General features: G+C 38.3%; 1 protein-coding gene across 1 annotated transcript; it reads right to left on the bottom strand.

Moving 5' to 3' along the window:
• Positions 1-444: 444 nt before the first annotated feature.
• LOC139937610 (uncharacterized) lies at positions 445-26,101 on the bottom strand. The gene is made up of 18 exons (XM_071932832.1): positions 24,997-26,101; positions 19,112-19,142; positions 15,284-15,400; positions 13,875-14,004; positions 12,302-12,367; positions 11,824-11,889; positions 11,063-11,204; positions 10,686-10,740; positions 9,375-9,451; positions 8,017-8,090; positions 7,272-7,382; positions 6,832-6,878; positions 6,206-6,475; positions 5,538-5,603; positions 4,705-4,816; positions 3,876-4,067; positions 3,130-3,186; positions 445-2,845 (listed from the first exon to the last, which is right to left on the bottom strand). The coding sequence occupies exons 1-18, from the start codon at positions 25,358-25,360 to the stop codon at positions 2,561-2,563; spliced, it is 2,262 nt and encodes a 753-aa protein (XP_071788933.1). The 5' UTR covers positions 25,361-26,101; the 3' UTR covers positions 445-2,560.
• Between the last annotated feature and the right edge of the window lie 569 nt (positions 26,102-26,670).

A 26,670-nucleotide genomic window follows, 5' to 3' on the forward strand; every position in this document is an offset into this window, starting at 1 on the left:
TGTTCTTCTTCATTCCTGGAAGACCGTTGAAGTCATATCTTAGTCTATTTTGTAGCCCAAATAGCCCAATTCGGCCGGTGTGTCCCTTTAAGCAAAAAAATTGCTTAAGCACGAAAAAACTCACTTATTTTACACATGTTACTGGGCAAAATTTCATGCCATATACATTGCTTGTGACTGAATTGTTTCTTGTTCGCCTGCTTATTAAACAATGAGTATTCCGTCGTAATAATGTTTGAAGATGACAACAGAACTTCGAGAAGAGGAATAACATCATTGTACAAAGGTATAACAAAACAATTGTTGCACGCTGTGACTGGGGTCCGTGGGTTTTGTACACTCTCGAGGGGCCATTTTCCCCCCTCGAGTGTACAAAACGCCATGGAACCCGTCACAGCGTGCAACAATTGTACACTGAACATATCATGAGATTTCTCTGCCATTTTCCTTCATATAGATTCTTATTTAATGCGCCGTCAAAAAAAATAGTGGAAGAAAAGTATTGCCCCGATTTTACCAATGACAAATTCAAATATAAAATAGTATTACCTTTTTACAGTTTTAGTTAAAATAGTGTGAAAAGATTACCCCAAACCGCTGTAAGTGAATATTACTAGGATCCTTTTCCCCGATCAAACAAATCCAACACCACATAACTAGGGAAAGTTGTCTTAAGTATTTATGATGCAAATTTAAATCTATTAACCACATAATTTAACAACAGTCCACAGCCCAACATCAATCAGTTACCCAACACCCAAATAGTTGGACTCTGTTTGGCATAAACAGTTTACTAGTGCAGTCATTAGTCTAACACCCAGTCATCATCAGTAACTCAAAACCCAAATTACTGTCTTCCGGTTATGATGACATGCCTGACACCATGTAAAACACAATCTGCAGACCTAAGTCCAACACCATTTTGTTCTGGGGGTACATATGGTTTAAACGTCGTACTGCGAACAAAAACAGCATGTATTCAATATAACTGTTAAACATTTAGATCTATGATCAAAGAAAATATTTAAACCCATACAATCACATTGTAAACATTAATCAACATAATTGACTTACCATAATTCACATTATTATTATAAGTCAACAACTGTCGTAAAGACTATAAACATTAAAAAATCCCATCTTAAAATTATTATATTATTATTTACAACAAACGCTTAGATTATAAACTTTCAGTACTCTTGTGATAACGAACCGTATGCTTCCTTAACTTTACAATTATAATTGTTTTATCGAAAATCAGATAAAAGTCCATATATGGTAAAAAAAAAACCCAAAACACAGAGGCCCAAGTTTGGAAGTCAGTCAAGTCAGAAAGATAATTGCCAAAATTGCTTGAATTTAACAACAAAACAAAACAACCCAACAAATGCCCCTGGAAAGAACACGTAGCTGATGTAGGACAGACAAACACCTTCGTAAAAAAATAGTTATTTACATTCGTAACACCCTTTACCAACTTCTACATTCATACCTTTTTCTTTTTGTATTTAAAACTTTCTTGGTTAATACTCAGATGTAAAACTTTGTAATTTCTGTATTTTTTAAACTTCTGTTGATCATTTCTCATTTCCTTAGGATGATTACTGATATCTTCTCGGGTTTGGATTAAATAAAGTTTGAATTAGATAGTAAAAATCATTCTCGCATATCGCCCCTTGCACAATGATACAGACACAAGGAAATCCACTTTCAACCATATGTTTACCTACTAACTAATATGACGAAGTGCGCCCTCTGTGTTGTTAAACTTATTTATTTACATAATATTTTCGTTAAATTTGTGTCCGCAACCTTTGGACCTTCTCTTTTGCATTTTTTTAGCTTTCAGCTAGCAAAAATTTGTCAGTATATACTTTAACTTATGCTTTGGTTGAACCTGAAAAACTGTTTGAACTACCATTTCATATGAATTTGCAATTTTGTTTTCGTCACTTAATCCAACGCTCAAAGTTTAACAATATTAAAGGCAGTGGACACTATTGGTAAATACTCAAAATAGTTATTAGCATAACACCTTACTTGGTAACGAGTAATGTGGAGAGGTTGATGGTATAAAACATTGTGAGAAACGACTCCCTCTGGAGTAACGTAGTTTTCGAGAAAGAAGTAATTTTCCACGAATTTGATTTCGAGACCTCGGATTTAGAACTTGAGGTCTCAATATCAAGCATCTGAAAGCACACAACTTCGTGTGACAACGGTGTTTTTTCTTTCATAGTTATCTCGCAACTAATTGAGCTGAATTTTTTACAGGTTGGTTATTTTATGCATATGTTGAGATCCACCAAGTGAGAAGACTGGTCTTTGACAATAATAATACAAAATAATAACCAGGGCGTCTCAAAGTGCTTCAATTTTTTATACCAATAGTGTCCAGTGTCTTTAAAATGAATCCTTGAAATTATGTTCAACCAGTGAGTGAAATTGCTGTTAAAAAAGTGGTTTCCTTCTGTTTGCCCTTTTTGCACCTTTCCCGTACAATGTGTAATGAGACTTTCAAGTATTGTACATAATGTCCCGTACAATGTGACATGAGACTTTACAATATCGTACAACTTTTCATAGTCTGCTTGCCAGTCTCCTTTGCCGTATTCTTGACAGGCTTCTTCCGTGACGACCAGCGTCTTCGTGCCGTTGAATGTCTCGGTTTGAACGGAACATTCTTCACCTTGATACGGAAAGTATTCCCCCTGCTCGGGCCGCTGTCTGTCTGGTCCAGCGATGGGTCACGTAGATGAGAAAGTGCCTCTTGTGGTTGGAGGAACCAAATCATGCTGGCATCACCAACAGCTGAAGCTAGGTCATCATCAGCCGCTGATTTAAGCTGTCAAGGATGATTTATAAGGTATCAATTAATTATCGAGTCAGATCCACCCGTTGCGTATCAATGATATTGTTGTTGACTTGTTGTTAAATTTACCTAGTCACTTCAGTTTAAAACGGTGGTTTGTGTGATTTAAGGCATTGCACGGTGAATTCCAGATTCCAGAAAAAAACTACTCCACGGTAGTAGAACATGAAACAAGACAAGTTCTAAAACAAACAAAATACCCAGCAAGTAGGCACACAATTGGTGGATGTTACCGCAAACAAAACATAAATATTTACCTCGTTACATTTGGCCTCCGCTTCACTGTAAAACACGCTAGCGATCTGTAAAGTCTCCTGAAAAAGACAACATAAAAACAAAAATAGGTTTAACTCCAGAAAATGAATAAGTTCTAGATACAATCATCAATCGTTTGTTGTGATTTGACTTAACATTAACATCGCATTACACAACATTTGTCAGCCTTGTGGCTGATAGGCCTATCCGAATCGACGTCTACAGCTACGGCTACGGCTACGGCTGTTGCTAAGGGTGTTGCTAAGGACGTCCTTTACCTCAACACATGATGACGTAGAGATCTAGCTGTAGCCGCCATTTCGAACACGGCCTTGCTGCCCTGGGTTTGATACTAGTAGTTTATAACAGAATCGTTTCGACAGAATGCCTTTCAAGTTTAGCCTTGCTCAAGGCAGTCGAATTATTCACTCCCCGTACGCCCCCGTACGCTTTTCGCATGCGTCGTCGGCCGTGTCGGCCAAAGGCCTCCGCATGCGGATATTTGTACGGAGTGCGGATGACTTGTGCACAGTAGTCGTACTCTGGGCGTTGAGCGATGTGACATAGTGTATACGAGTGGGTCACTTTACAGCGGCGACTTTTCGGAGTGAATAATAAGACTGCCTTGAGAAAGGCTATTCAAGTTTCAATTAACCATCTTTTTCAGCTCAAACCTTTTGACAAATTTAATCCGCAAGTTATTCTACTTCACTATTTACTAGTTTACTATTATTAGTATTTATCATACCTGTAATTTCGATGTTTGAACATAGGTCTTCCTTGACACAAATGGACTTGGCGGAGCTCTGAACTTTCCCTTAACGAACTCTGTGGTAAGCAAACTGTCTCCAGCGGGCGCTGTTTCATTTAAAACGCCTTGCGGGTCACTTGTTTGTTGACCCGTGTAGTCCCAACTTCCGGTGAGCATGTCAAACTTATACTGGAAATAAATCACAAACCAGTTTAGAACACTTGGTGGAAACACTTGAAGGAACAAGATGAATCAAGAAATTCAAAAAGTGTTTTTAGCAGACTTCGAGTTCGAGTGTGTGGTTAAGGATGCTTGAACACTCGGCAAACATTGTGTACTGAGGAGAGGATTAAGCTCCGTCAAAAGAAATGGGGAAATGTCCCCGATGACGCAGAAAACATTTGGACATAAAACTAGCACTGAATTCACAGAATATATGAGAACATGTCGATTATCAAATTCGGAGGCAAGTTGCCAGATAAATATTGCCTGTTATCTCTTTAATTGTTAAGCTTTACAATATGCCTTGTTAAAGTAAATCAAACGCTCTTTGAAATTTAGGACCAGTTTTTACCTTCTAAAACAAGTTGAGAAACTGGTAAACAATAAACCGTTTACCTGTGTAACATTGATGTAACACTCCATTAGGCCTACCGGTGATAACAACCATTAACCAGTGGTAATCAACCATTTACCAGTAGTAAACTAATAGTTCTCCAGTGGTGATAATAATCATTTACCCGTGATAACAACCGTTACCAGAAGTTATATCAACCGTTTACCAGAAGTAAACTAATAGTTCCCGCTGTTGGTAATAAAGATTTACCTGTGGTAGCATTTTCCAGCCGTTGGTGGCGACATCATCAATGGCCTCTAAGACAAAGTTAGTCACCTCGTCGGAGAAGAAGAAAGGCAGATTCAATCGAGTGAATCCAGGTCTATTATGAAGCAACAAGAAAACAAACATTTAAACTCAGCCCTTTTTTGAGAATGTTGCATCACGTGTTAAGGTTAGTGATTGAAACAACTGGGGTTTGCTTCTCATAAACCGGTTACCATTAGGCCTATAACCATTTTTCCATAAAGGTTATCCACTTGACTAAGTATACACTCATTTTATGTAAAGTATTAAAGGTACTGGACACTTTTGGTAGTTACTCACAATATAATTATCTTAGTCAACCCAACGAGGTTTGGGAAAAAATTATGGACATTGTTTTACTTCATATTAGCACATTATTGCATCGGATGACCGCTTTTACATATATAGGGTCTGGCTTTCACCATGGCTATTGGTAATCAAGTCTACAGCCAAAGCCACATCGTCAGAGCAGACTGAGTCAGAGATGTTGTTTCTATCATGTATCTATTTATAATAAAACTGAGAAAGGAAACTTCCTTCAACACTTTCAAGAACAAACTCAAAAGCCACCTCTTCTCATCAGCTGTTTCTCCTTCTGTTTATTTTGTTTAATTAGTTACTAGATGTAAGCTTTGTTAGGGTCCCTGCGCCAGGAGTGTCATCTGTGACAGACATGGCGCATTATAAGTTTTCCATATTATTATTATTATGATTAATTAAACAATTACTATACCATTCACGCTTAACAGACTTGCAATTTTTATTTGAGTCGGGATTATTAAAAGTAGAAGTCTTACTTCATGATCTCCAGTGACTTGTGAGCTTTCTTTGACTTCGAATTTTTAGTGGCTCCTTTTTCTTCCCTAAGTAAAGAAACAAAAATCAAACCGTAAGAAAAATTTGCAACATAACCGAAAAGGGAAATAGCGTTTGCAAACTACTGACCAACCAAAATGAAAGACTCTGCTAGGGTCGAAACGTCAGGCCGTTAACAATTTGTTTGCGTTTATACCACACGTCCTTTTGGTTGGTAAGCAGTTTGCAAACTCTCAACCAAAATTGACTATTGATATTTATGTACGCCCAAATTACCCTTTGTTGTAGTGTATATAGCGTGCAATGCAAAATGCGCGGTATATGACGTGACCTACTTCTCTCCAATCGAGTGATTAAGATCTCCGGTGTGTTATTAACTTTGATTAAAAAAAGGAAATTGGACATCAATCAACCAAATATCCACCCCTACATAACATCTACCCCCTTCATGTGTACAAATGGTCATCATTAAAGTGGAGATGAAGTATAAAAAGTTTTTAAACTTAAAAGTATTTGGTAATACTATAGGATGCGTACTTGGTTTTGGGTATAGTTAAGTTTTATCATAATACTTGGATGCAAGGCATCCTACAGAGACAAAGCACTATTTTACAATAAAATGTTTGAGACACAAAATATCATATTTTACCTTGTCGTATCAACCAGAAAATCAGCGAACTGTGCTGCCATTGGCTCGTCGATACCAAGCAAATCCTGCGCATACGGTCCTGCGCATGCACATCCACCCCTAGCCTGGATTCCATACAGATCGTTAAGAAGCACAGCTACGAAGTTATGATGAAGAACCTTACCACTAGGGGTGTGTACAATCAGGAATGAGAAGATGGGAAGTCTTTCAGCCCGAGTGCTACCCAGAAAGATGAGGTTAGGGTTACGTCTCCATTTCTTAAAGGCGAGCCTAGAGGTGGATCAAGAAATAATGAAGATGCAGTTAGTTTCTATGCATTGTTTTCTCTTTTGCTATACTCCGATACATCCAAGTTGTTATCTCATCATTACTGATGCACATTTAAATCTTAAGTAATGTTTGAACTTTGCATGGTGTGGCTGAATAACAGTATATTTTCTGATAATTTTGCTGCTTCAAGGCCATGTGTAAATCTCCTTTGGGCAGAGTGTTGGCTCTATAAAGAGTCGAGGCCATAAACCATCGGCTCTTTTCCAAGCCAAACCTTCTCACAAAGGAAAATACGCGTTTTGGTATCATCCAGGATTGTCCGGGAATGTCCTGTACTTCTCAGTAGGCCTACTTACAATGACAAGTCGTGCTCCCTTTCCTCGATGAGATCTGGGGTGATGGCCTGAAAAAGAAATATAACATAAAATGAATTTTGTTTTACGTACGGTGTTTTATCTCTCTCATAAAGAAGTTTTTGTTGTTGATATGCCCAAGTGTTAAATAAAGTTTTAAGTTTCATAGTATAAATTTTGTAACTTCAGCATAAATTATTATTTTGTAATTTTACAAATATTTTTACTGTTATGAGCATGATCTAGAAAGCAAATTATTCATTTTATGGACAATAAACATTTGCCTTTTTGAGGTATGGTGGACACTATAAGAGTGCATGGTGTGGATCGGGTATACAGACAAATTTAACCAAACCAACTTGTGCAGCAGTGATGTATACGCCATACCTCATTTTTTATATTTATTTAATTGATTGAATTGAATTGAATTGAATTGAATTTACCGCTTTAAGTTTGAAGACGAGCCCAGCGCGGATTGATTCCACTATGGCCGGAGTACCTCCCTCTTCACGCTCCTCGATATTAGAGACGTAACGGTGTGTGTCACGAGTCACCTACAGTGAAGAAAAGTAACAACAAGAATTCTCAAATAATAAACCCGGCTTCTGAAAATCTTTGGATTGTACATGATTTATTTATGAGTTAAATGAACAGTTACAGAACGCATTTTTTTTCTTCTTTCGGTTGATCACTGTACTGAAGTGAACATTGTGTATTGATATTGTTGTGTTTTATACTCTCCAAATTACAAGGTATAAAAAAGTAAGAGATGTTTTACAAAATTAACTATTCTACGTCTTCTTCTTCCCTCGTTTGAATATAACTAGTTTGATAGTTTAGTGACTTCAAGCCACTTGATGGTATCCTCATCGAAATCTCTGAGTTACTGCTCGCCTTGTGGTGGTCTGAAGTCTGGGCAGTCTTGAATGATGTGGATGAAGATTGTAGATTGATCATAAAACAGAACTAGTCGATCGGTTTTTTTTTTCAACTAAATCCTTCAAATAAAAGAGGTGTTTATTTTGTGGCAAACCTTCATGGAAAAAGTCGTGGGCCTAACCCTGCTGCTACATGATAAACAGATGGACAATTTCAAGGAAATGCAATTTATGTGACTTTATGATACTTCCAAACAATGGGAAGCTGTATTACTGTTGTTGCGTGTTTTTTCCTCTCCAAATTACTTACAAAAAGTACAGTTCCACCGCCACATGAACCTGGCACTGCATTCATGAAAAGTTTCTTCTTTGCAATCAAAAGACCTGACGAAAACAAAATGTTATAGAACAAATACCAGGTAATTGATTGAAAATAAAAATCTGCACACAGATCAGCTTGCACAACAATTGGTTTATATTTAACTCAAAAACTGAATGAACGCAAACAGGGCAGTGTTATCTTTTGTGAACCGAATTTGTTCCGAATCTCACTTGATCAAGCAGAACTTGTCCGTCTCCTATATAGGACTTTTCCAGTATATAGGTACTGTTACGAAAGTGTAAGGCCGTCAGGGCTATGTTTGGAATGATAACGATGTGTTTTATTTTACAATTAATCGGAAGATTTATGAAGTTATTTCGGAGAAGTTGATGTTTAGTGCACTGTTTTAAACAGTGAGAAAATAACTATTTCAGGTTGTTTTAAACTATAAACTCGCTGTAAAATAATACGTCAATATCATGTTACACCACAATTATCAAATTACAGATATCAGATTTTTGATTTCACGCACTGCTTGTTTTTTTTATGAGGTCATAATGGGAACACATTCAAGCGTTAATGTCTTTATGAGTAGTCTAGACTTATTAAAAGTCACAGCATGGTGCCGACAGATTAAGTAAATAAAATATTAAAAAAACCACAAAAAACACAAGATTTAAAGTCTACCAGTAACGAAACTAGGTTATAATAATAGGGGTCACAATGGGGTGCACCGGTTTTTTTCAGGAGAGGGCGTGTCACTTCTGGCCAATTAAAACGTTTTCGTTTGAATGTTTGTTTAACAAGCCCATTTTATGTGCGTTTGTTATGTCAGAATTTTTAAAATTATTATATTGTGGAGAGGATGTAAAAATAACAACATTTCACAGAACCCGGGAGAGTACACATTGCTTACACACATCGGTTTATATTGGTAAAAACCAAAATGAATATCCTTAAAATTTCAAAAGATAGGGTGGGGGGCAGTTGCAGTCACCCTAGGAAAACATTTCTCACATGTGGTTGCAGATTGGTCATCATCAGTCAAGATGTCAAGTCGTCTTGACTCGACCCCCATGCTAGCCCCCAGCAAATTGACAACTCGACACTCATTAACGGGTATAGTCCTGTGCCTGGACAGGCTCGAGTGGTGCTGGCTAGACGAAACGCAACACCAACCTTTCAAAGTTCTTATTTTAAGTCATTCGTCTTAAAAACTGACTTTATACAAGGTGAAGCTTTGTCATTTGACAGAAAAAATTCTAAATTTAGAAACTCCGTCTGCTGACTAGACTGAAATGGAGTTTAATTTCAAAATAAAGAAAGATTTGAAAGGAAATAATTACCAGGAGTTCCGACACCACCGACGAACTTATGTGGAGACAAATAGACGGCGTCTTTGCTGAGATCCAAGGCTTCCATTCTAGATGAAGGAAATATTATATACAATATTTATTTAAAATGTGATATTCATTTCATCAAGGTATTTTAAGAACACAATATACTGGATTGTTAATGATTGATCGTGTGACATTTGCAGTCATTATGATGTTTCATTGTGGAAGTTTAATAAATTGGGAGCTGCATTTTTCGGAAATAGTTTTGTGCATTCTTAAATGAAACATGGAATACAAGTTATATTTTTAACAATAAATTAAATATGGACTGTAATTTTGAAGTATTTATTCAAACAACTTATGCATACAAATGAGCATTATCTTAAAGACCATTCGTACATGGCGACTTTGTCAGGACCGCTATTTTAGAGTACCAACTGGTAAGCGTTTAATCTTCCTACATAGTGATATTGACTCATAGCGCAACCAAGACTTAATTTTTTACAAATATTGACTGCTTCGAGTGCTATGGTAAAACTACGACTCCCGAGGTGATCCCCGGAGCGTTCTATTTTCTCGAGGCGCAGCCGAGGGAAAATGGAACGGTCCGGGATAACCGAGGGGGTCGGAGTTTTAAACATAGCACGAGTTAAAGCAGTCAATATTTGTTTTATAACACACCCAACAGACTATTATCATCTTCGTATACACATGTACCGTTCGTACGCGCGTTTCAGATACACAGATGCATAACTGATTGGGTTCGAGGTGGATAAAAGACGTCTGGGTACTGCATGCCGTGTGATAGTCGTCGGACTACCACACGGCAAACGATGCACTATCACACGGCCGCCGTCTAGTAAAACTAAGACATATCATGTGACGCGCTCTAAATCAATGAAAAGGCAGAATATTTGTATGGGGTGTTATAAAGACGGGTAGCACATGACGTTATTGACCACCATGACATATTGGAAAGATGCACGCGTGTACGCGCTGCGCACGCGTGCACGTTTCATCAAAGATGGCGGTCATCAATGCGAAGGGTCTTTTGAGATGATGGCGTCAGGTGGGTCAAGTGGGAGTATCATCAAACAATTAGACAAGTTTAATAGCCATAGGTAGTAAAACAAAAGGAAGATTCATACGAGGGCAAAGTCTGGATTCATGGTTTCGGCTATGTGGCTACGGCCGGATTACTGAAAGGTATTTTATTTAACATTATCAATGCAGGCAAAGGACGTAGTCGTAGCCGTAGCCTCAACATTTCTAAACTTCCAACGTCATCGTAACTGCGCCCTCTATTGGCCTGAAACTTACCCGCCTTCCCCATCTTCCTCGACTGGTGGGTTCATGTCAATATTGAGGTACGGTCCTGCAAGCAAATAAAAATAAATGAACATAAAAAATAACCTCAAAAAAATGGGTGAGAAACTTAAACTTATTTAATTAAACCTTACATTTCTACGATCATTACTGAGACATACAAAATTAGCTGTTGCAAATTGCTTACTATGGTATAATGGAATTTGGCCTTACGTTTTGACGCTAGAGTCTTTCTAAAAAATCAATGTCTTTAAACAAATAAAAATAACTTACTGTTGGTAAACTAATCAACATATCTTAAGGTAGCGGCTAAAAGAAGGTAATAAATTGTTAAAAACTGATTTTTTGTGTGGTAAAAATTGTTGTTTTACCTGCAGTGGCATAATCCCAGAATGCCAGAGCTCCATATTGATGCAATAGTCCAGAAACTGCTGCTGTATCAGTTACTATCCCAGTCACGTTAGACGCAGCTGAAAAACAGCCAATAAGAAACTTGGACTTACGTTGGTATTGCTGTAGGGAAGAGAAAGAAGCGTGCTTATTGGTCGTGTGTGTTATTAGAGGCCGAGAACCAAACCAATAACGAACCTTGACTGACGACACTACACTTTTCATTGGTCAGTTACATTAACAACAGCTCCGAAACAACCAATGGGGCTTCTCGACATACTTATGTATGTCTTAAACCGTGTAAGGAATTTTCATCTGACCGTACTATTAGCTATAGAGAAATAAAATTGAACGTTCAAAATTAAAATAAATATATTCACTAGACGATTGTATCATAAAAGAATCTTCGATTTTACAGTAACTTTTTAAATGTATACATATAAAGGATACGAAAGGAAGACGATCAAGAAAACAGCAAAACAAAAAAGGGAAAAATAAGAACAAGAACGACAACCCATCATGACATCAATCTTGGGCAGTTTCTATATGAAACAGCGATTACTTTCGATTGGTACATTTTGACCACGTTAAAATACTCTAAACCGAATAATCCTTCACCGCCCCCACCATTAGACTGAAGACACAGACACCCCTAATAGTATCAGTGCAAATCGATCTCTAAAGTAATACCGGTTGCAAGTAAGCTGAGATTAGTCCTCGACTCCCAAATTATTGCTCTTACCTTCAACTTTTGTTGTAAAAGATTCAGATCGATTTGGCCTCGGTCTGCATCCCTTATTCGGATAACCTGAGAATACAAAGAAAAAGAACACAATAAAAGCTGTGACGATAGGCTACCAACTCTCGATCTCGTTTCCAAGTACAATGCATTTGGTTTATCAAGGACTGTCAACAACAGCCATTTTAAAACCCTGTTCCTGAAGCTGAGAAGTCTACCGAAAATCTACTCTGCAGCAGTAGAATTTTAAACGAGACAAGTTCTCAAAGGAACATAGTTATTCTCTAGCAAGTAGTCACACATCGTGTTTTTAAAACAAAAAAAATTCCGTTTTTGAGGCGTACATTTGTCCTTCCAAATAAGACGATTGTTTCTGTCAAAAATGATTGACTTGTAAAGGTGAAGGCATGAAACGTAGTTTTGTTTTAGAATTTGAGGTGGACGATTCCATCCGAAACATCAAAGCATAACTTGGTTTTACCTTTGCACCACTCTCCTTCCATGGCAAAATGTTAGAATGATGCTCATACGGACCAACAAAAACAACCTGCAGGAAAATCAAATATTTTCTGTGTCAGTTATAGCTCCTTTAACCATATCTTTACGACTGTTGTCACAAGTTAATGATCCCAAAACAGACGTTATAGGTATAACACAAGATTGACAATCATAACAAAAACCTTTATTTTAGTTGTAACAACCGAAACCAGTTGTTGCGCTTAAATTTTCCGACACAGTTTTCTCGAATATGACTTCATTTGATGTGAAAATATTTCACAGAAAAAAGTGCGAACTTCATAATAAGCGTACTGATCATTAAATTCACTCTAGAAACGTTTTCCTCTGAGAAAATGTTCAAATGAAATGAAGTCAAATTCGAGAAAACCCTATCTGAAAATCTAAACGCAAGAGCTGAATGCTAAAAATGGTGCATGTTTTTTCACACATTATTTTGTCCTAACTTCCACAACCCATTAACCAAATGTTCACAGGATTGTTGTTTCATGAGTATGGTTGATCACACAAAACATGATCACTGTCAGGAACACTGTATGAAACTAGTTTGTCATCTCTAAATAGCATTCTTGTAGCCTTCAAATTGCATTACAAACTTTAAATTAAAACTGTTGTGAACCCGATGAGAAACAAAACTAAGATGAAGCAACAACGGGTTCCACTAACAGCTTGTTCACACAAGGAACCAAGCTCATGCACGTGTTTCATTCCTGACCCACATTAGATCCTCGGGGAGTAATTGTTGTAAACAACTCCTTATAAAAACAAACCAGACTGTCCACAGTTATTGCCATTACCAAAGAGGGCTGGCAACTTAAGAACTCATGGTTCAAAGGTCAACGCAGTTTCGCCAAATCAATCTATCGGTGAACACAGGGTAAACTGTACTTTGCAATCTGTCGAGGTTTCAAGGGACGGACATTTTGCTAGAGTTTCAGGTGGCAAAACCATCTTGTATTTTATTTAATGTACAACCCGCGTGATTTGAATATTAAGTATCCACTATATGCAATTGTACACAAGAAACATGGCACATAAATGTAGGCTGCATTGAAGTTTAGGCTTTTATATCTGTGTAAATGCAGAGTAATTTACACAAACGAATATTCATGTTGGTAATTGGGGTTGTATTTAAAAATACATTTGGCAATGGCCGCCTTTCGAAAATACGGCTTGGGCTCAGTCAGTTATTTAGAAAACGTGTGCGATATCCTTTTAGGACTTCAAACAGAAGGACAGAGCCCAAACCGGTGCCCAAGCCTGAGCCAGAGCCTAAGCCAGAGCCAAAGCCAGAGCCAAAGCCAGAGCCCAAGTCAGAGTCCAAGCACGAGCCCAAGACGAAGCCCAAGCGATTCATATGACAGCGTTCTCTCGTACAAGCTCATGTCACCATTTTGTTTTTCGCCAATAAAAGCCACGTGGCCGGACAAAAGGTTTGAATAAATTGAGACTGGTGCCGCTCATATAAAAAACCGGTATGTAAGGAAGCGAGAGTGTTCTACTAGGAACACGACAAACAAAAGCCTGGAATGAATTACCGTTTTCTTAGCTCGATCTCCCTTCAGTTCGAGAGCTGTAATGAGTTTATGTACAGCTCCTGTTGTTCCACTTCCAGTGAATATAACTACGTCATCATCGGTAGCATTAACACAGCGTTTAATCAGCTCCCTGAAACAACAGCAACCATTCAGAATACAAAATGGTGGTTTTTACAAAGAGCGAGTGATTTATCATGGCTCTACTTACCGTAAAACGTTATGCCTACTATGTGCTTACCGTAGCTACGGTCCATAGAACGATAGAACTAAGCCTTTTAAAGGTACAAAGTAAGCGCCTATCTGTTCATTTGTTTGTTGTGGTGTTTGCTTGCTTGTTTATTGGAATGATTTTCCAGTCAAACAAACTTAGCAAACTCCCACAAGAGGATATAAACGCTAAGCTGGCAACAACCAATCTTTCTCACATAATTATTGGTTTAACCTCTATTTGATTATAAATTGCACAAATCAAGAAATTGTGATTCAGCCACTATAGGCAACCATATTCTATAGTCATTGTGAAATCAGTGCTCAGCTTGGTAGAATTCGAACCCACAACCTTGTGATTGCAAGTCTAACCACTGAACCATGCGGTGACTCCTCTCCACCATAAGTCAAGAGCACTAAAGTGTGTTTGTTTGATGTTTTTCCCGCCCTTTCCTGTCTTTCCACAGAGCAATCGGTCCTGTGTTATCGTTGCCAACATACGATAATGATTCACCCCTAATATTACCTTTGGCCCACCGGTGCAGACATGATTGCATTATTTACTTTTAAAATAATAGTAAACATCAAGGTGTGCGAAAACATTTTTGAATACGCAAATCAGGGTAATATTATCGCACTAAACTATAATACAAACAACTCTGGTGCATTATAAAAATAATTCTTTGCAAACAACGTCACCGGACCAAGGTTATTTGCTGCATGAAATGTTTAATAAATTTATAAAATGAAGTGACACCAGAATGTGACGTTGGTTTTTGCGAATTAAAGATGAGTATCACGTGATAGATATTAAAGTCTTGAGTGACGACGCTAGTTGTTGTATTTGATGCCGGTAGATGGCGCAACTTCGACAGGATCGCAGGGACTGTGCAAGTTTACGATTCTCGATCAAAACTAAGGGCCTCTTAGAAACCTCGGCTTATGTTCCAGCTCCGGCTTGAGCTCTGCCATCTGTTTTGAAGCAGCGTACATTTTGTATGGTGTTGTTCAACATCAAACTAAGCCTGAAGCCTAGCTCAGCCGAGGTTTCGAAAAAAAACTCTCTTTAATTTTAAGAAAGGTGCTTATTCGATATAGCTATCTGTTCTCCAGTTGCTTATTTCGTGTTGTGATATCGGCAATGCCAACGTCAACGAAGACTATATACATATATAATTAATTAACTAATTAAATAAGGGTACCTTGCTTCTTTGCGGAACTGCGTTGTCTGTCGAGACATAAGCCCAGTGGTCGTATGGGTGTTTGCATACAAAGGGTGGACGTGGTTTGTGATGTAATCTTCAATAAACTTCACTGGCCTAAAGAAAAAAAGGAGAACAAAATCAAGTATTAAACCGGGTCAGCCAAGGGAAAAACGGATTTCGAAACTATCGCAGGCCTTCACGGAAGCAGCGAAGGCGATTGCCTCAACGCCCCCTATTCTGGTGCTCTTGCAAGAACCCAGTACAAATTACAATTTCTTCATATAGGGTTCCCTTTACCACGGAGAAATGCCTTGGTGACCTTATAATGTTTTGTTTTTTAGTGATTACTTTTACTAGATTACTTTATTTTAAAATAACAGAGGTAAATTGCTACTGAAATATATTAAACCGCGAGAGCCGATAGATGTTGACGGCACCACGCCCAAGACCCGATTGCCCCGAATAATGGCAAGATGATCTCTTAAGTTGAGATCAGTCATTGCTTACGTAATAGTCGTTCAAATTGTCAGCCTAGCAAACCTGATGAAACCTGATTAAGGAATTTAAAACGCTTCACACAATGCACCACAACAACCTTGTTCTTTCAAATATGAAGCATACAGGCCTGCCATTGTGATGATCGTCCTAGAAAATACTAACCCCAAAGTCAAAAAAATATATGAACCGTGGCACCCTCGTTGCCTAGGGGGAAAGAGACAGTTTTAAGGAACCAATTTGTCAAAAACGGTGAATCTCTTTTCACTGCGCGCCAATATATTTTGTAGAGAAATTTGTAACAATTAAAACTAACTATAATGGAGATTATCAAACGTCAGGCTAAAATATATGATTTATAGAGTCACTTCAAATGCATACATCAAGTTTAACATTGTGTGACCTTAGAGCTATACAAATTCATGGTGTGTGACTTAGTTTTAGCATTCCTCCATAATATAAGTTTGTGAACTGAATGAGAAAATAGGGTTTGCTGTTGCAACCTGCTTAGCAACCAAAATGACAAATGGTAGAAATGCAACAGTTGTTTAATGGCGTGACAAACTTTCATTTAGCCCATATGAAAACTTCTGCTATGATAACAGCGATTTTGTACTTAGAGGCTTTTCAGAATTTGGCCCATGGCCGGTATATTGACTTTAGCTCAGCATTAGCAGATTACAGTCTACGGTGCTGACATTTTGAGTTTATTTAAACGATTATCATGAGCTGGTTTGAATGTCCACAAGTTGTTGTAAAATCACTCCACACTCAACGTGCTTAGTTTTAAAGATTCGCTGCAGAATTGTGCTATTAATAAAAATCAATTCGAATAGGTTTCCTTCATACAGTATGTTCTCGATTGCATGAATTGTGCTATAAACAATACAATAATTAACGTAAAAGCACAGAACACAAATTACAATCATGAAAACAGAAAAATAGAACAAGTATTAACTCAAAGAAGAATCCGAACACCTACAAATCACAATCAGAGTAACAACCTCCCGTAACCCCCTACCCCCCCCCAAAAAAAAACCCTACCCGAAACAAAACAACAACAAAACCCCAACAAACAAACTCAAACAAATCAAACCAAACATCCAACACCCAAACCATAGAGAAAGTATTCTTTATGCCCAGAACCCCAACAAAAAAACAAACAAACAAACAAAAACTTACAATACCTACGACGTTTCCTTTGTTTCTCTTAATTGAAGGGCAATCTTTTTGTAAAAGCCCGAGGGAGAAACAAGTTGCGTTTCAGTCTGAAATCCTAACTCCTTCTGACCCACTTTATCCATCGCTTGAGCTCTCAAGGAATGTGAAATATTTCAGCACATCTATAAATCCAACAATAAATCGGCAAACAGCCGTCGATTTCACCAAACTCTTCTAAACTTAAGATTAATCTTTGGACTTAGGACGAGTCCCAACCCTGCACTACAGCATGCAGACCTTAAGATTGTTCCTAAGTTAGGACGAGTCAATAAAAGCTCGTATAGGCATTCATGCTGGGTTTTTTCTCTCCAAAAGAAGACTGTTTCAAAAAGACTGGTATCGCAAAAGCCTCCCAAGAGGTCATCGACAATCAAGACACATCCGTTGACTTAAATCATGTCTCGAATGCTCCCTGGTGGTCGATAAGACCTTAACTATACCACAATATCACAAATTTAACATCTAGTATACCACAATGCCATCTTCAACTTCCTCAGCGTTTATAAGAAGTAGATCCGAATAGATATTGCAACCCCCCCGTTCAATCCCCTCCCCTTTCAACCCCCACCCAGGAACTACTTAATGCACTCAGTCAGGGTACTCAGTCAGGGTACTCAGTCAGGGTAATCCGTCAAGTTTTTAATACTTTTCACAGCAGACCTATCACAGGTGGTGACTGTTTTTGAAGTTTGCTGCAGGTATTGCATAATCTCCACCACTTAGTAGCCATCTAGACAATCTCAACCCACTTGTCATAGTTCTAGAAGATGGTTGAACCATCTTGAACTGACTTCTATTTAATACAATAAAGATCAGTGCGAAATACCTGCCATTAGAGGCGCTTGACGCGGGTACAATCCTTAAATGACGAGTCGCTAACTACAGACCACCTCAATGTAGGAGATGACAGTGAAGTGGAACTAAGAGGGTTCCGTTATCCATCCTCATCCTTTATTCCCTTCCCCCATGTTTACGTCAAGTAGATCCAGCAACAATTAATGTTCTTTGTTGGTCAATTTGAAGTTAAACTGGTGCTCCTCAATGGATGCATATTCCATTACAACCGAAACTCGAGGCTGAATGAAGAATAACTCCAAAGTTTCAACTGATCAGAATACAGCAGATAATGTCCATTGCAGGTGCTAGTATTACGTAACCCTAACCCTCCCCCTCCCCCACCCCCTCATGTTCCCACAAGGTCAATTTCCACCGTCTTGAAGATGTTTGCCCTGGGAATCAAACCAGTTGACCAACGCCAATGCAACAATCCCATGACGTCATCTAAACCACATGATTGCGATACCATTTTCAGCTATAGTTCACAAGTAAGTTATTGCTGACGTCACATGGTTTACTGACAGTGACGTACATGTAGCTGTAGTTACTTCAGCAGAGGGGCGTGGTTAATAATCTAGGAGGGGTAACATTGATGCTCTACTGTAACTGTTCAACACAATAGAGTTTTAATAATTGGCACACTACTGGTTGACTGCAATGGTGACGCATCTGAAACATAAACCCTAAATTGTTGAAGTTCTAAAAACATGTCCGGATGTTTGGTACCATAATATTTCAGTCAAGCGTCAAGCTACACAGTGATGAATTGCACCAAACTATTTAAATTGATGTTTCCGTTTGTAGACACTTGAGTTTTGTTCCCAATGTTGTTATGGCACATTGAAAAGTATTGCTTCATCCTACACTAAAGTATGGCAATAATTTAAATACAAAATATATACTACTTCTTCTTTCAACAAGTTTAAAACGACAGAAAGACGCCTTTAGTTCATCCAGGAATCCATCAATGATCTTACGAACACAGTGATTTACAATCATTCAGTTTATACTTTAGAAGGACTGTAACAACAACACAGTTCCAGAAATATGAAGAGAAGTTTCTCCCTCTTCAGTCCGGTGGCGAAAAATGCGCCGCGGTGGTCAAAACAAGTTTACGCCAACCATCTTGATCTGCTGCTGATCTTGATGCAGCTGCCATACGCTGTCCAGTCCAATTCTTTATGTCATTCATCCAAGATGATGCTGGACGATCTCTCCTTTTTAAAAAGTTGCAGTTATTATTTAATTTAAGGAGTCCGTAGAGGAACTTACCTTCCTGAGGCGGTGTAATCACAGTAAACCACTGAAATAGAGACAGAAAAAGACATTTATTTGGTTGTTACATCAGTAGAAACTAAAGTTGATGTAGAAGTCTAAATATTACCAGGAGTTTACCAACGTCATATTCATATAGGATATATGACTAAAAGGCATTGGGCAGGCGTAGCTAGGGTGTCTGGTGCCCGTGGTTGAGGTAAGATGACGGTGCACTTTCACCCACTTTGTCTTTGAAACTCTCAGCAAGTCTTACCAACACCCACCGCTTTCAAATAATCTTTGTTTTTTAATAACTTGAAAAAAGACATTGGTCGGTTTAACCATGTAGGTAGATGCATGGTTTAACGGCCAATGGGCTCACACGCGTCACATGTCCTCCCCACCCCCATAAGCCACGGTGTATTACAGGACGTGTTCACCCATGTGTTCCTCTTCATTGCATTTATTCTATCATTTAGGTCTGATAACAGACTGAAGTGTTCCTATATTTTTAGCGAGCTTTCCTAAACACGGAGACTGCGGTCACACCAATACGACATTCATTCAAATTACATCATATGAGGAAATTATATTAGAAAGACAAATGAACGCTCATAATTGAATGAACTTAATGAAAATGCTGTCTATTGACAAATGTGATAGTTGAAAAGTTGATTTATTTGTCACTTTATTTTTTAATTGTAAACAATATGTTTTTATTCCAACTATAGTGTAACCATGGTCAGGTAGCAAAAACCCTTTCCCTCTCTTTCATCCCATGATATTCCACTTATTGCTTCAACAGATTGCCATAAAACTCATCTCTCATCGGATATTCAAATATGACCCACTCAACAATGTCTCTTGACACTATGGAAAATATAGATTTCTGTTCACACCTGCGTAAGTTAAAGTAAATACAGGCGGCATAAGGCCAGCCGAGTCTACGCTCAATGGGCCATTGCAAAAGTTGGCTTAAAAACCGTCCCCCGCAAACCCCCCGCTAAGTTCACTGCACAAAGGCGCAAAAATTAACCCCCACGATGCAAAAAATGTTTGCCTTAGCATGTCCCCCTTTTGAATTTCATCACCTTGCCTTATCTAGGTTAGAATTATTTTCTTTTTTAAATAAATAGATTTTTCTTGTCAGTATCACGCGATTAAGTGTGGTCATGCACATCTTACATTTAAAACATCTCTATCCGGGTGTGAACTTCCTTTCACAATACAAATTTTGATTGATCAACAACCAAACCCCTTTCCCCCGCGTTTTCTGAATGACAGAGGCGCGCCCAAAGATCTGCACTTTCATGATTGCAATCGTGATGTCAACTTATTTTATGAATTGTTAACGACAAAGGGTAGGGCCTAGGTCTGCCGTATCTTGTTCAAGGAAGACTTTGTCAATTTGTTTTCCCATGGGATCAATGAGAAGTTATTTTAAAGCGATAAGACTCTTTATTTGGTAATCACACTTTAAAATCATTGGCAATAAAAGCTTACTTAGAAGTAGGCATAGATCAGTTTTCGATAGAATAAAGCATTTTGATATTAATTTCACTTCGAAGTATTAAAATGTGCTTATGGAAACATTTATCAGTTTTTATGCCCCCAAATTTGTGTGTATTCCAATTACAGAGTATTCTTCCTGCTCCGGATTTTCGACAATTTCTCAAAAACGTTACCAACTTTTGAGATGAAATTTTCTCAGGTTAGTTGTTTTGTGTAATATCTAACATTTTTATAGGATTAAACAATCGAACGGCCCAAAAACCAAAGGGGTGTGTGTGTCCTTTTAACATAATCCGTCCATGATTTGGAACAATCTCCCTCCTGCGCCATTAGGGAATCTGATACCCTATCTGCTTTTCGTAAAGTCCTTAAGACTCACCCTTTTCCCACTTAATTTCTTTCTATAGTGCGCTATGAATAGCGCCTTATAAATTTTAATTGTTATGTTATGTTATAATAATAGCCTCTTTTCAGTCGGATAATAGTTTATCGACACTTTATTTGAGCAGGCAAGGGAAACAAGATGGTACAAAGTATCCCAACAACATGAAACTTTGTAAAAGATAGTCATCACCACTTTTTTGGACGACACTTTGCTTTCCTCGATAAACTTATAGTGTAAATCAAGTTCAATACACGAACGTTCATAGGCCCATGTAGCTAAACTTGACACTTTCGACCACAACTTTTCCTGGTTAACCAGTTTCCTATATTCCTGGGACAAACTTGTACTGTCTTTGCGTTGGAAAGTGTAGAATAGAACTGACAGTGACAGTGAATTAGAGGTTACAACTTACAACATACCAATCCGGTACGTCATCGTGTGAGGTCAAGGGTCATTTGTTCCAAGGCTGTGGGCAAATCTTTACTTATTCTGCATGTACTAACCATTGGACTAAGACATTGGGATTGGAATGTCACTAACTGTGCCCAATTTCAAGATCATTGCTCTGCTTTCTGTTGGCTTATGAGCTTACTACGGACCAGTGTGCTTTACATGGCACCGTAAGCGCAGAATTTCACGGTAGGCACGGAACCATGAAATTGAGCCCTTGAGCTTAAATCCCTCGTTAGTAGGCCAATCACTTCTCGTGTTTGTTTTAGCCTACATACCATATCCTGTGTGATTGTGCTTCCTTGAAGTTCGACAATGGTAGGACATTTTCAGTTTTAGTTAAAGACCAGCATTTTTTTAACCTATGTAACCCAACATATACATTCCTTACAACAAATAACAAACCTGTGGAAGTTGAAGACCAGTTAATGAGTCACCAACAAAATAACAACCTGTGAAAGTTTAAACACAGTTAATGAGTCACCAGAAGTGAAAATTACCTCAATGACTCATTGTGTTCAAGAAATAGGGATTATGTTCAACACTGAACTTAGCTGGACTAGTTTTTTTTTTTTTTACTGGTTCTTTGGTGTTCCAACTGACATTATTAGGTCAGCGGGCTATGCAGTGTTTATGGAGAATGTATGATCATAAGATTGGGTTATGTGGGCTAGCTTTACCTCACTTATAATGTCAGTATGTCGTACAAGAAACACTTACATGGGACATGGGGTTCCCCTCATGGCTCATATTGCCGTGTTTTGCTTACAGAAGGAAGTTGTTTTTGTTGCCTACTTTCTGGCTACGTGCGTTTTCAACAATGTAAAAATAATGTAGACCGTAATAAATGTACATCGTGCCATGGTCCCAGTGACTGGCCGATTGGCTAGATAAGCCTTGGGCTGCAACCACTGAACCAATACCCGGTAATGTCAGGGCAAAGCAAGATTACGTTCATTCCGGTAGACCGAGGTAGAACCGGCTCTGCAAAGCTAGAGTACATTATAAGGTCATATCGGTACAAGGATATCGGTATGGAATTGCACGGCGAGTGCCTAGCTCTATGGTGAGTGTAGGCCTACAATCAATTCCAATGAACTTGACCGGTCATGTCCCCTTGGTACACGCCAAGTCCACAACCATAATTGTAACTGGTCAAGGGCATGGACGAGGAATGTTATCTTGAATTGATTACCAATACCGAGTCTTTTACTTAGTTTGTTTCTTTAATTTCCTCAATGCTTAGATCAATGTTGTCTGTAGTGTTAGATCAATGTTGTCTGTAGTGTTGTCCCTTCCTCTTATCGCTGCGGTGTTTTGTTGTGGGTATAGTTTTTTGTTTTCAATAGTCTGATTTTGCTTGTGTTTTAATGATTTCTATTCTGTGATTCTTAAATGTTTCAGTGCAATCACCTTTTTATATTGTATAATTATATTTTTATCGTTGGCAGGGGTCTGGTTTTACACATCTTTTGATGACAGTTTTATACTTTTGTTTTAGCCTTGACAGCCCCTGTACAACTTGCAACTATTGTGTATGTCTAAAGATTTAAAATAAATAAATAAATAAAATCGAAAGCCTCGTTTACCAGCGGCTTTGTATTGTTTAATACACACCTGTACTTGGACACCCCTATGTTCCGACTTACTATACGACGCACCTAGTGTATTTTCCTATCCCTAACCATAATCTTACCATCATAAACCCTACTACCAAGTAAACTACGATTTTTTTTTCTTCGGAGGGGTGTCGGAACATAATATTATAGGGGTGTCGGAATATCAAACAGTTACCATTATAAGAGGTCCAACAACTGGATATTAACGAAATGAGTGTTTGGACAAAAATTTCAAAATACTTTTTTTTCTAGTACATCATAGAACTTAGGGTCTGTGAACCTTGATGTAATCAACACGTTTGTCGTCTGTGCGGCACCTAAATGTTTAAGTTGACTCGGATACCATTTACTTCCGTTGTTGTAAAAACTAAAAAGGACTCGACCACTGGGCTGAGTGGTCAATGTCGTTCCACGTTTATTTAATCTCGGTATAATCTTCTTCGTCAAGAAGTTTCTGCTTTTATATAAGATGTCCGTGAAGATCAAGCGAGGAGGATGGTGGCGATGAGTATTAATTTTAGGAGTTGTATAATTGGTTTTAAGACTCTCTATATAAAATCAAAAACTCTCGGGAAAAAAAATCACCACTAAAAGGTAAAAGCTCGCTTAATTTTAAAGCTCAACAAAAGTATTTAGTCTGAATGCAGAAATTAGGTTTGGAAGAAATATGGATCCATGGAACAAAAGTTTGGTGAAATCATTGGCCATTAATTAAAAAAACACTGTCAAATTCCCCTATTGAAAGAAACATGCGATGTTTGACCTTTTGTGGTGTTTATTTTTGGTATGGTTTGAAATAAAGGAGGCGGAAAGAACAAAACAAACAAACAAACAAACAAACCTACCATCAGTGAAAAACTTACAACTTTTAAAAGTAAAAAAAAAATGTATGTTAGGCCTAATTACATTTTTGTCGCACCCTGCAAGCTTGGGAACCAAATTTGTAACTTAAAAAAAACCAATTTGACTAAATGTTTCACTCAAACTAAGTTTTCCTTTAAATAAAAAAATAAATAAATAAAGGTGATGCATTTCAAGTTTTATTTACGATTTTTTTTAAATTATTATAACAAAAACTCAGCAAAATTAATTTTTTTTCACGCTTTTCCAGACTGGCGCCAAAAATACAATAAGATCCATTCCTGCGGAGACAGTTTTCAAGGTTGGGAAACCGTGCATCATTCCATGCCAATACAACTCCATTTTGAATCCAAGAACATCCAGACTACATTTTGCTCCAAATGTGTCTTATGAAAGTGTATATATCCAGCTTGGGCTGTAGGCTGTTTAGAGTCACGCGTTAAAAACACATTTTCATTAATTTGTAGTGTGCTCCAAAACCAGACACAGACGAGAAATTGTTTTACAAAAGTGTGTTAAGGGCTAGCAGTTCAGTTTTGACGAACGCAACAAGGGCAGGCAACGAAAAGTTTTACAAGAGCCGTAATTGTATTTTACAAGGTTTGACGCGAATTGAACATAAGCAATACAAGTTATACAATTAAGTTACAACATTCTACAAGATAATGCTGGAAAAAAATGTTCCATTTGAGACGAGTGAAAAAACAATCAATCAATAGAACCCTTTTTATAAAAAATCAACAATAACTAAAAAAAGGGGATTCGAACCACCCCATGCTAGCTCTAGAATTGCACAAGTCGTGGGTTCGAGTCCCACATGAGTAATGACTGTGATTGTTTTCCACAGAGGTCGGGAATGTACTGAGTATACAGTGCTGATACACATCGGTGTATATCTTTGTCCCGATACATATTTTTATTTATCAATAATAAAAACCTATCAACAGAACCTGTTGTTAAACCACGATTGATATTTAAAAAAAACAAAATACAAAAAAAACGAACACATTTTTTAAAATGATATTAAACAATGAAATTATGAAAGCAATATTTTAATTAGTAAAATAAATTACCTTGCTTCTCTCCGAATGGTCCTGGGAAACAGGTATCTTTACCCACGATGTTCTCCTCCACGTAGCGTAGGATTTGATGTCGCTCATCCTCCTCATCTTTCTTATCTCCATCTCCAGCGACAGTAACTCCTGATAAGTTAGTGATGGTAATCATTGGTCGGTCATCCAGCTCAAAGCGACACTCCTTCGGTGAAACAGGCGGTGAGAAATGAACAGCACCTTGGCTTCCAGGCTCAAGCTCAAACCGGCATTGCTTGGGAGAAACTGGGGTGACTGGGGAACCACTGTCGTCCGGCTCACTGCTGCATTCCACGGTAGGCACTTCTGGTGTTGCTGAGGCACCCTTGTCAACTGTCGTAGCCATTGGGTTTGCTTGAGGTTCCTAACTTTAAACGTGATGAAAAACTCGACACAGTGAGTGGTGTCGGTGATTTGAGCTATTGTTTTCCAGGAGAACTCAGTAGTAGAAGATCGTTGGTTGGCTGGTACGTGTTATAGTAGTGTAGGCCTACTTGGCTGGTACGTGGTATAGCAGTGTAGGCCTACTGGTCAGTGCTTCAGGGGAACCCACTTACCCAACTTTACTCCCTACATGAAGGTTGGACCTAAACACATGCAATAGTCCTCGATTCTTGGTGGTGCTTCAAAACACTATTGTCAGTACACAACGGAGTACCCTCTTGATAACAAACGACAATACGTATTCGCAGATTAGAGGTGGTTTGTTAACTGGTTTATAGTCAAGCGATTGCCGTGGTATGCTGGCTAACACCACTACTGCTCTGGCTGTATACTTGAATGAACGGGACGCAGGGTATGCTGACGGTGTTGCTCTGTTGGCCTTCACGCTGTAAAGCTGGTTCCCTTTATGGGCTTTGGGTTTAACCACAGGTGGAACTTGCCTTCTGGTATGTTTGATGTTGTGATAGACGGATTACATGCAGTTTGTTTATGTGGTAATGTTTTTATAGTTATCACAGTTGTGTGTTGATACTAGACGGTGGTGAGGAATTGTTCTCTGAACACGATGACGCTATCACAATGCTGATCCATGACCCACTGGCCACTCTTCAAATTCCACAAGGTTCAATCATGGAGTATGAATAAACTTCGATGAATCAAGTGAGAGTTCAATTGTGTTTTATTGCTGGTGTGAAAGAGACAAACTTTCCAACCGATTGAGTCCGTGGGTGTATCTGGTCATCTACCTCCATGATCTGTTACACATTGTACCCATATTTGTACCTATTGACACAGAAAACTTTCCGCAAACTATTGTGCCCCAAAGATTTATAAAAAATATGGAAAAGATCGAAGTTAGTATGTTCATGTTCCTATCATGAGGGTAGAAATGTTCCTACCAGTTACTACTTTTGATGTTGATTTTATATCCGAGTAGAATAAGGATTATGAATTCAATAACGGAAGGTGTTCTTAATCTGTAAGGCCAAGGTAAAGTCACGACCGGGCGGCGGGGTCTCTTGTAGTGGTCAACACACCCTGAAGGGGGCACTAAGCGCCCCATGACCGACTCCATGTGTTTTAAAGCAGGCTTCAGAAACACCACGTTGGGGTGGGGCAGGGGATTTTGTCTGAAGTTTGCGAAATTTCTCAAACAACTTTTGATAATACTCTGGACCTTTTTTCAAACACAAGGTTGACGAGATAACTCTT

The sequence above is a fragment of the Asterias amurensis genome, chromosome 5 (genome assembly GCF_032118995.1).
Source record: "Asterias amurensis chromosome 5, ASM3211899v1".
Taxonomy (NCBI): domain Eukaryota; kingdom Metazoa; phylum Echinodermata; class Asteroidea; order Forcipulatida; family Asteriidae; genus Asterias; species Asterias amurensis.